General features: G+C 40.8%; 1 protein-coding gene across 4 annotated transcripts in view; it reads left to right on the forward strand.

Moving 5' to 3' along the window:
* Nucleotides 1-10,914, forward strand: part of Atp6ap2 (ATPase H+ transporting accessory protein 2) — a 28,236-nt gene extending 17,322 nt beyond the window's left edge. For 2 of the 4 annotated variants that reach the window (XM_027433189.2, XM_027433190.2), the window contains exons 6-9: nt 952-1,005; nt 1,974-2,123; nt 3,668-3,787; nt 8,230-9,379. In XM_027433189.2, the coding sequence (XP_027288990.1) occupies nt 952-1,005; nt 1,974-2,123; nt 3,668-3,787; nt 8,230-8,421 (516 nt within the window). In that variant the 3' untranslated portion in view covers nt 8,422-9,379. Of the gene's footprint in view, nt 1-951; nt 1,006-1,973; nt 2,124-3,667; nt 3,788-7,291; nt 7,486-8,229; nt 9,380-10,373 lie in introns of those variants that run through there. The other 2 variants (XM_035449889.1, XM_027433191.2) reach the window with 2 other exon arrangements.
* The last annotated feature ends 901 nt before the right edge of the window (nt 10,915-11,815 follow it).

Here is an 11,815-nt window from a genome sequence, read left to right on the forward strand (position 1 = left end):
TTTCTCTGTGTTGTCCTGGCTTCCCTGGAACTCACTCTGTAGACCAGGCTGGCCTTAAACTCACAGAGATCCACCTGCCTCTGCCTCCCTGCGTGCTGGGATTAAAGGCGTGTGCCACCAACGCCCTGCTTGAATTGCACTTTAGTAAATACTTTTAGATTCTCATACCAGTGTTCCCAGTTGATCCAGACAAGCCACAAACCAGGCTTCCTAGTGGCTGGTTGAGCTGTGTAGACCTGGTGACCCGATGCCATTATTCATAGCTGTTGCTAATATGGAATCACATTTTTTTCCAGGATGTTGTAGCAGAGAGAGACATTCCTACTTTTTTTTTTTTTGAGATACAGACTCACTGCATAACTCTGGCTGGCCTGGAACTTACTGTGTAGATGAGTCTGACCTCAAACTCACAGAAATCTGCCTGCCTCTCTTTCTTGGGTCCTGAGGTTAAAAGGGCATGTACCACCACACCTGACAGCCATCCCTACTTGTGGCTCTTGTCTCTTATAGCTAGTGTGGGTGGCTAGCAACCACCATTCTTAATTCTCTGCTTTGGAAAGTGTTCAAGGCAAGTAAGTAAACTCTAGGATCTTACCACAGTGTAGGATCCCTTAGTCCCCTAAGGGCAAACCACAGTAGGGTTCCATCAGAAGTAGGGCTGTTAAGTGGTGATCACTTACTAGGCAGTAGCCATCACCTGTTTGTTAAGAAATAATGTTTTATGTGCATGTTTTCCTGGTGCTGGGCCTTGAGCCCAGGGCCTTGCACATACTAAGCATTTGTCTACCACTGAGCTGCCTCAAGTTTCAATTACAGTAAACCTACCAAGGGGAGGAAAATAATATAAATTTACTTGATTAGTATTCGTATTATGTTATACTTTACTTGCAAAATGGCAGTACAGATCTCTATTGTGTATTTCAAGTAATTTCCACTTTCTGGTCTCTGAAGGCTGACCTGCTCTTTCTTTCGGAACTGCAAGTGCTACATGATATTTCCAGTTTGGTAAGTAGGCTGCTCAAGCCTTCAAGTTCTGTCTGTTTTGTTTCGTAGAAAATGTTTCAATGAAAATGAGGCCAGTTGAAAAGTTTAAGCATGCCCCTGATTTATGATTCCATGAAACCTTAGAAAATAGTGGTGGTGGGAATGCTGGATTCTGTCTCGTGTTAGTAGCCATTTCTTTTGCATTTCTGCCTTCAGGAGAGGCCTTACATCTTCAAAGAGCATAGTCCTGAGAATAAAACTACCCTGCTGGAGTTGTAGTTTGGCCATCCATTCCTTGTCAGACACCGAGACTTAATTCCTGTATCTGTGTGTCAAAAACAGGAACAACACTTGGGGTGATTAATAGCATTAACCAAGTCAAAAAGGAAAAAAAAAATCTGTTTGCAAGTTATCATTTGGTGAATGCTTTTAAAATCATCCTCATGACTAAAATAGATCTTAGTTGTCTGCTAGCTTCTGAAGTTGCTTCCCAAACCTCAGTATCCGGGCTTGGTTCAAGAAGTTTGAAGGCTTAGTGTTAGGGGCCAGTGAGGTGGTCTGGGAGGATGTGCAGGAGGAAGACTGATGGTTCATGAATTCCTGACATTATATTGGTCCAACCAGTTACTACTGCTTCATGCCTTGTCTCATATCCAAGTTATTTTTTATTTCTTTTTTGTTTTTCTCAAGACAGGGTTTCTCTGTGTAACCCTAGCTGTCCAGGAACTCATTCTGTAGACCAGGCTGTCCTTGAACCTCCTGCCTTTGCCTCCCAAGTGCTGGGATCACATCTAAAGTTTTAAAATTAAGCAGTAGATTTGTATTGGATTTATTAGAAACCCATTGAAGAAAGTTCCCTTTGCTGCCATTTTAAACTGTTTTTGTTCTACTGTGCACTGGTGTGTTTCTGTGGCAGTCTCATCTATTCAGGTGTAAAACTTCACATGGTTGTATTTAGCATCTCACTTCTGTTATCTGTTTGTTCTAAGTTGTCTCGTCATAAGCATCTAGCCAAGGATCATTCTCCTGACTTGTATTCCCTGGAGCTGGCGGGTTTGGATGAACTTGGGAAGCACTATGGGGAAGACTCTGACCAATTCAGGGATGCTTCCAAGATCCTTGTGGATGCTCTCCAAAAGGTAAATACCAATGTTACCAGTATAAGAGAACTCGGTGTGTGACCATTTTAGTCTCTTCATGGAAAAATCTTTTGTGGAATGCAAGGGTGGAAGTCTGGGCCTCGTACATGCTAATTAATCAAGCAAGCAGTCTACCGCTGAGCCACATCCCCAGTCCAGTTAAAGTTTTCCTTGACTTGTTTTGAAGATTCTCTAATTATTATGTCTAAGCATAGTGTAGGGGTAGGGTTGGGAATGTAGCTCAGGGTTAGAGTGCTTGCCTAGCATACATGAGGCCTGAAGTTCAATTCCCAACACCACTACCATCATAACGAAAGAATGGTATAGGGCCAGAGGTGTATATTGGGAGAAGGTATGGTGGCGCATGTCTGAAATCCCAGCACTTAGAGGTGAAGGCAGGGGGATCACAAGCTTGAGGCCTCTCTGGGCTACATGGTAAGACCCTGTCTCAAAAGATCAAAGTCAACAAATCCTCAGTAACAACAAAACAAAAGCATGTGTATGTATTGGGAATCTCTTTCCAATGCTAGCAGTAGTGGGCCATGTGCATTTGTGGATTCTGACCTATATATAACCTAAAGCATACCATTTTAACCACTTTGAAATCTACCTCAGTGGTGTTAAGTATACTCATACATTGTGCAAAACCATCACCACTGTCCATCTCTAGAATGTTTTGTGTATCCCCATCCGAATTCTCATTCAGCACTATTTGCTAATGAATTTGCATACTAGCACAGTAGCCTTCACACAGTTGATTTGTAATAAGTAGGAGTTTATTAATAAATGAAAATTATAGCTCTTTATTGAGGCCTCACTCATAGACCTCTGTAAGGTTCACAATTAGCAAAAGACCACTTGGACAGATTTCTTCATTTCTCCATTCTGCTTTCATCCCCAAATTTCTATGCCGTCAAGTTCAGTCTCCAATTTGATTTAAATATTTGAATGTATATTAAGGCCTAACTCTTTACTGAATATTTTAATATAAGCGAACTGCTAAGGCTTTCCTACTTTAGACACTGTGCATTAAAGCTTATACATATTTATATTAATATATTAATATTACATGCTATGTAATTATTTATAAAGCTACAAATAATTTTAACAAATACTGATTTGACCAGCCACAATAATAATAATCAGTATGTGAAGTAGTGTATATGTTAACTAGCTAATTTACCCATTCCACAATGTATATGTATTTTGAAACAATACCTTGTATATGAGATCTATACCCATAATTCTTGTCATTAGTCCCTAATCAATATAGTATAACAACTATCTACACAGCATTTCAATGTTAAGTGACATGTATCTTCTAGAGAAGATTTAGGGTATACAGGATGCTACCCATAGTTTCCATGCAAATACTGTACCATTTCATGTAAGAGTATAGAGTTTATAATCTGTAGAAGTTCTAGAACCAGTCCCCTATGGATACCAATGAACCGTTCTATAAGGTTTTTGTTAACCAAAACTGCAAATGTAAACAAAATTTATGTATTTTGCCATTCATCATAATGTTAATAGCTAACTTTCAGTTTGCAGATGACATGTATGGTCTCTATGGTGGGAATGCAGTGGTAGAGTTAGTGACTGTCAAGTCATTTGACACATCCTTTGTGAGGAAGTCACGGACCATCCTTGAGACAGAGCAAGAGGTGAGTATGTTTTTAGATCCTGTTTTAAAACTATGAGATTAACTTACTTTAAATAATAACACTCTGTGCCAGCAATGGTGGTGCACGCCTTTAACCCCAGCACTGGGGAGGCAAAGGCAGGTGAATCTCTGAGTTGAGGCCAGCCTGGTCTACAAAGTGAGTTCCAGGACAGCTAAGGCTACACAGAGAAAAATAAAACAAAACAAAAAGAATAAAACCCTGAGCTACTGGCAAGATTGCTCATGATAGAAGGAGACAAAGGGACTCTTAGACATTGTCCTCTGACCTCCACACCCACACACTAATATACATACACAAATAAAATGTAATTAAAAAATTAGAAATTCTGAAGCTGAGTGAGGTGATGTAGGCCTATAATCCTAGCACTTGGGAGGCAAAGACAGGAGGCTCAGGAGTTCAAGGTCATCCTTGACTACATAATGAGTTTGAGGTCACCCTGGGCTATATGAGGTCTGTCTCGATATCTTCCCTGCAGGAAAAAACAAAAAACAAAACCCAGAAAAACAAAGGATGAAATTCTATATTACCTATAGGTGATAGGAATGAGTGTTTAGCAAATCAGAAAGAATTTCAGTGATAATGTAGCTTTCCTGTTCACGTAGCTTTGTACTTTTACCAGTGACACTAGGTTCCCTGGGCTTGCCATTAGGTAATCTAAATATCAATTCTTGAGCTGGGAGTGAAAGCAAAGCTGTTAGTGCTGGTAAGGCTATGCATGTTAAGGAGCCATTAGAAATTGTTCCAAGGGAGTAATGTACCTCTCTCAGCCTATAAATTCTGCTTTTCTAGAGAGACACTATTTTTGTGACCCAGTCCCTCATTTTCTGGGACCCTCTGCATACACCTCTTTATAATTTTGGTGTAGCTTATCAGTATTTCAGTGTGGATCTTGCTTTGACTGAACGTATATAATACAGAGCTTTGGTTCTCAACCTGAGTCACAACCCCTTTGAGGGTTGACCGACCCTTTCACAGAGGTCGCCTAAGACCACCAGAAAACACAGGTATTTACGTTACAATTCATAACAGTAGCAAAATGACAGTTATGAAGTAGCAAGGAAAATAATTTTATGGTGAGGAGGATTGCAGCATATATTTAAAGGAGCCACTGACATAGGGGGTCAGAGAGAAACTTGATGGCCATGGTAAAATGGTGTCTGGGTACATGGTCTCACACAAAGCTTCAGCACACTTGGCAGTGCTGGGAAAGTGGTGCAGGTGCCCTGTAGCAGCACCAGTTAAGAATGTTACTGGACTGGTATGGCAGTTCACACCTGTAATCGCAGCACTTGGAAGGTGGAAGCAAGAGGATCAGGAACTTAAAAGCCATCCTTGGCCACAGAGTAGGATTGGAAGCTAAGCTGGGCTGGGCTACATGAGACTTTGTCTAAGAAAAATGAAGATCACTTATGGTGAGCCCCACCACTTGCTGTCATCAGATACCCAGCCCTGTGGACCTATTTACAAGGTCCTCCATGCTCAATCTTAAGGACCAGTGTGGGAGTTGGAGTATAAAGGCTGTAGCCAGTACCGATCGTAGACAGTCTAGAGCTGCCAGCTGGAGATTGTTGCCTTCCACCAGATTGAACTGAGATGGAAGGGTACCTGTTTAAGCAAGTATTTCAATCAGGTGTGATGGCAGAAAGCTGAGGCAGGAGGATTAGTGTGAGTTCAATGTCAGGTTAGGCTACATAGCAAGACTGTTTGAAACAAATAGTCCAAGCAGCTTTATAGGCCTGGACTCCTTCCTTCCTCCTCCTCCAGTTTCCACTAAAAAACCTCTAGAAGTGCTAGATAAAAAATAAAAGTTTTGAGCTAGAAAGAAGGCTTGGCACCCACATGGCAGCTCACAGCTGTCTATAATGCAGCTTCAAGTGACTTGACACCTTCATACAGATATACATGCAGGCAAAAACACCAATGCACATAAAATAAACAGTTTCAAATGTGTAGCTTAGCTCTCAAATAAATAGGGATTCCCACAAAGAGGAGGAACCTGTAGTTAGCAGGCTTCCAGTTGGGACTACCAAGAGGCATTGGCTCTCTGTGAGATTGAACTAACACTTTCTTATGAAGCTGGGGAGCAAGAAAAGGGCTGCACTCCCGGTGAAAGGGAATAGTGATAGTTTACCAGCCAGCAAAGGAAACAAAAAGACACTCTATGGTCTATGTATGTGCTGTTTCCCAGGGCATTAATAACCCCAGGGCTCTCTTTGTGTGGATTTGAGACTTAAATTTATATTGCCTAGGAAGCCTCCAAGCAAGAAGTTAACAGAAAAGCTGCTCCCAGCTGAAGTAAATATAAAGCCTCTGCTCTGCTAGGCCATGCGTTCAGTGCAGACAGTGCAAAGAGGACCCCCACAGTTACACCCCCAAATACAGACCCAAAAATATATAAAACATGGGCAGGGCTAACTGACCGTGGAGTTCAGTATAGTTAAAGCAACAAACATCAAAATTAGACCCCAAGAATATCAAAATAACATGAATGTAACCATAAGATAACACAGAACTGATTACCAAGATTGCATGTATTTGGGGTATGAAGCATTCCCTGGGATATCATTTCAGTCTGCTTGGGCACCTGCCATCAGTACCCCATCACTCGCCTGCACGCACAGTACCCTTAACTGTATACTGGTGTCCTACTTCACAGAGGACAAGAGGCCCGTGTGAGCTTTCTTCCGAGTGTGTGATGGTTTCAGATTAGGTTGTAGTGAGGATTGAACAATTCTGTGCAATACATACACACTCAAAATGGACGTGAAAAGGAACCAATTTAGTTAATCTACATAAATCCAAGAATGAAGTGCTTGACGATGTGAAATCCTTTGTGTCAACTTTAAGCTCCCACAGGAAAATGCACCTTTCTATGAGCCCACTGTCTCCTCTCTTCCAGTTGAAATCCATTTCTGTTGCTTTAAGAATTCTGGAGGTGGAAATCCAGGCCAGCTAGGGCTGGATAGCAAGTTAACCGTCTCAATAAACAACAACAACAACAAAACTTTGATTGTATACTTGTCAAGTGTACACAGGCTCAGCAACTTAGGCTTGTCTGCATATGCACAGCATGCCAGGTTGGGAGCTGTCGCAACACTGCCAGACACCCTGCCCTCGTGTCCCCACCTTGTCTCTGCTTCCCACCCGGCTCTTCCCACATCACTGTCTCACTGTCATCACTGTCTTTGCTTTTGCTTTTGAGTCAGGGTCTCTCTGTACAGCCTCCACCTGCCAATGCCTCCTGAGTGCTGGGATTAAAGTATGTGCCGCCACCACCAGGCTAAATTATCTTTATTTATAAGACAGATCTGATCTTGTCACTTACTTCCGGCCTAAAACTGGTCAGTGGTGTCTCATTGCTTATAGGTTTGAGTCCAGATGCTCCATAGCTTCCCTAGCTCCAGCTTCATCTCCTGCCATTGTCCTGTTTTTTGAGATTTTCTTGCCAGAGTGAATGTCCTGAATGATGTCTTTCTTTCCCAGAATAAATGCAGCTTTTCAAACAGTGTAGACAAGGAATTAATCCTCATCCCCCAAGGCCTGAGGCCTGGCATGAATACCACTTCAACATGGAAAATACAGTTGAAACACCGTGTGTTTTCCACTTTAAGTAGACCATCCCTGCATTCTTAAGTAGGTAACCTTTAATACAATTAAAGGATAAAATATTAATACTATATCGTTTTCAAGAATGCTTGTTCTTAGCAGGTCCCCTTATTTTACCCCTCTGTCCCCTCCTGTACAGAGGGGAATTTTTCTCCTGAGTTTGCCCCCTTCTCTCTCTATGTAGTCTCTCTGTGTAGTCCTGGTTGTCCTGGAACTCACTATTGTAGACCAGGCTGGACTCGAACTGGTAGAGATCCTCCTGCTTCTGTCTCCTGAGTGCTGGGGTTAAAGGTATGCTCTACCATTCCCAGCCTATCTAGTCTTAAACAGTGCTTCATTTTACCCAGGTTTGAATTCTGTACAAATGGAACCACATCAGATGCATGTTTTGATGGTCTTTGTTCACTGTTGTCTTTTAAAATATCGTTAGAGTGGAGTCATTTTATTGCTCTGTGCCCTGTTGCCTGAACATGCTACAGCTGTCCATTCTGTTGAAGATACTCTTGTACATATCTCTCAGCACAAATAGAGAAGTTTTTCTTAGGGTCTAGGCTTACTGGATTACAGGATCTGCAGACCTTCAGTTGCATTGGTTACCACTGAATCTTGACATGAAGTTGGACTTTCTTCTTTTAGCAGCAGTGCCAGTGTCTTCTCCAGGAGGGGACCTGTTCCTGCCCTCTTCAAGGGTAGATAGGTAGCTTTTACTCCACATAGGAATCCTAAGTATCTGTTAGAGAGCAAATCATAGGCGTTAAATCAGAATAATTTTTATAGTCTTAAAGTTCTTTCCTCTTTTTTTTCCTTCATTATAGACCTCCCAAAGTCCCTATAACCTTGCATATAAGTATAATTTTGAGTATTCAGTGGTTTTCAACTTGGTACTGTGGATTATGATCGGCTTGGCCTTGGCTGTGATTATCACCTCTTACAACATTTGGAATATGGATCCTGGATATGATAGCATCATTTACAGGATGACAAACCAGAAAATTCGAATGGATTGAGTTTGCCTTATGCTACCCTTAGCAGGTTTGGGAACTGGTTGTTCTGTTAGAGTATATCTTTTAGTATAGTTTAAAGTAGACAGTATAGTATACCTTAAATTTATTTTAAAGAAAACATAGATTTTTGTTCTCTATTTTGTGTGTGCCTGTGGTTTCTTTAGAGTGATTCATAGTGTTGACATAAATTAAATTGATATAGATTCCATAATATGCTTAAATGTTGTTGACATAGTCATTTAATAATGTAATTTCATTCCATTTAATACATTTGGAAATGTGCACTGAAAGAAATGTAAACCACTTAGAATAGTTGTGTTATTCATGTTGGAGAATGCACTGGGGTTCTTAGAGAAGCTTTCAAATGCTTGAGTTCCTTGCACGGGACAGATAAGTCCTGATGCAGCTGTTATTCACTATGAACCATTTGTAAATGTCTTAATCTGATGTAAATATCTATGAGACAGGAGGCAAGGTTTTAACTAAGAGTAGCCCAAAAATACTGGATATGCTTATACAATCGCTTAGTTTTGGAAGTGTGCGTGGTTGGCAGGCTAGCTGTTTTTAATCTTTTCTGCAACTTTGGTGATCCGTGCAGTTTAGTAGAGATATTCAAAATATTAAAGATACTGTGTTGATTTCAGAAGAGAATAGCTTTGTGGTGTATAGATGCTTGTAATTAGATATAAAAAAACAAATCTGTGGGGGATATCTTGAAGCATGAATATAAAATATTTTTATTTCCATAACTTCCCCCCCCCTGTGAACTTACTCTGGTTTGTATATGGTACGGCTTCATTCTGTAGAATATTAAGTGGAAGTGGATGATTGCTACTGTTCATGTGGAAATGGACCAATATCTATATAGAGTGACAAATAAAGTTAATGATTCAAAATCTGTGTCATTGCAATTGTAAATTTATATTATGGAAACCTAATTAAACAGGCTGTTATTTCATCAGAACTGGCTGTTTTATTAGACGAAGGGTTGATACTGTTTTCTACATTTGCTTATTGTCTCATTGCCTCCTGGGTCTTTGTACCAATGTAAGGAGGGTATCTTAATTCCATTCTTGTTATTGAACTTGTGCAGCATACATGATAAATTCATACTTGACTATGTAGGAAAGATTTAAATTTTCCTGTAGCATTTTAAAAAATGAACAAGCGACTGGTTAGAAAATAAAAGGGCTTTCTAAGGTGAGGAATTATGGTTGCAATTTTGTTTCCTAAAACACATGTATTTGAATTTTTCATTTAATGTTTGTATTATATAGCAGAACCTCCCAGAAGCCCTCCTTAGTTAGTCGTAGCTGATCCTGCATCTTTGGAAACAATCACTATCTCATTTCTAGACAACACTGAACATGGCAGCTGTGAAAAGGGACAGTATTTATTTTGTTTTCTATTACTCACTGCCAGATGTCTTTAACAGTTGTATGTTAAATTTCCATCCAATGAAGGAAATATTTTTCTTTCTGCCCTTCGTCAAAGTTAAGCAAGAGTGAAGTTGATAGTGTCACGGAGAGAAAAGTCAACACTGTTCTGAAAGTACACACGGGTTCTACATGCATACCCCTCGCCAGGTTAATGAGGATGAGAGTCATTCGGTTCCCACTGTGAGCCTCAGGTTACCTGACAGGACCTGTGGACAGAAGCAAGGTTCTCAGAGTCCATTTTTCTTTCATGAGTATCAGCCATAAACTTTGCCACAGAAGTGAGACTATTATGATTAAATATGAAGTAAACCAATGCCTTGGAATTAAAACTGGTGAGACTAAGTTGTAGGGGAAGAAAAATGAATTACATGACAGCACTAATCCTTATAGGGTAAATGGCATCAACATCCCTCTATCTACATTAGGCAGAAAGCAATTAATTAAAATAAATGTTCTGCCAAGATTATTATACCTGTTGCTGATGATTTGCTCTGAAATTAAGTCTAATTTGTTCAGGAACATAAATCACAGTGTGGAGACTGAGAGAGGCAAGGCAGGCCGACTCAGGCTGGACTGCTGTCTCACTTCTGATTGTGCTGATGGACGAGCCCAGCTTTCTAAAAGATTTGAGATTCTACATGTGGTAAATATCATTGACCCAACCCCAAGGAATAACAGAGAATCACTTTTTATTCTCTGCAACTATGGCTTTTTCTTTCACCCCCACCCCAATTGCTTGGAAGCCATAATCCATTTTTCTGAGACATGGACTCATTCTGTAATGTATGCTGGATTATATAATACAGGCTCATCCTCCTGCCTTAGCCTCCTGAATGCTGGGACTACTAAAGCAAGTGTCACCACATGGCCAGCTCATGAGCCTTTTTGTTTTGAAACAGGGTCTCATGTAGTTCAAGCTGGCTTTCAAACTTGCTAAATACAGCAAAGGCTGACGTTGAACTCCTGATCTTCCTTCCCCTGTCTCCTGAGTGCTGCCATTTTATAGGAATATGTCCCCGTACTCACACCCAGCTGCATAAACTTAATTTTTGGTCAACAACTCAGCAGTTCTTGGTTTTCTTACAGTTCTGGGACTTGAACCCAGGGCCTGGCATGTACTAGGCAAGTACTTTAGCAATTGAGCTTCATCTGCAGTATGTAAACTTCCTAATGGGTTATTAAATGAACAATTTCATGGCCTGTGCATATTGGTGGTGGTGGAGGCTTTCTTATCAGAGGTCAAGGCTCTTGCAGGAAAAGCAGTTTATCATGTGTTAACACAGTCTCTAGGGTTCCCCCGCCCCATACAGCTTCTTGGTCTCCCATGTACGGTAACTTGCATTCTAACTGGGTACTTTAAATTACCGTGCAGTGGGCTGGAGAGATGGCTCAGAGGTTAAGAGCACTGACTTCTCTTCCAGCGGTGTCCTGAGTTCAATTCCTAGCAACCACATGGTGGCTCACAACCATCCGTTATGAGATCTGGTGCCCTCTTCTGGCCTGCAGGCATACATGGAAGCAGAATGTTGTATACATAATAAATAAATAAAATCTTTTAAAAATTAAAAAAATAAATTACTGTGCAGTAAAAGGGCTAGAATGGCAAGGGAGTGGAAGGAAGGGAGTTGCTTGAGAGATGTGGTAAGTTTCACATACACTCAAGACACCAACCAGACTGTGTGGCTGTTTCTTGTTTTTCCCTCTCGCCATCAGAGTTCCAAAGCAAGTATCTGTCAAAAACTGATAAACAAAACAAAAGCCCAGCAATTTCCACTGTCAGTGGACTTCTGACCTTGAATTCTGGCAAGGTTTTTGTTATTGTTTTGGGTTTTTCCCCCCAGCCTTTTTGTGACAGAATGCTTAAACACGTAAGTGTTTCTTTTGACAGCCATAACGAGGGGAGGCTGTTAGCCATCAGTCAGATAAATGGAAATTGTGATTTCACTTACTAGTTGACC

The sequence above is a fragment of the Cricetulus griseus genome, chromosome X (assembly GCF_003668045.3).
Source record: "Cricetulus griseus strain 17A/GY chromosome X, alternate assembly CriGri-PICRH-1.0, whole genome shotgun sequence".
NCBI lineage: Eukaryota > Metazoa > Chordata > Mammalia > Rodentia > Cricetidae > Cricetulus > Cricetulus griseus.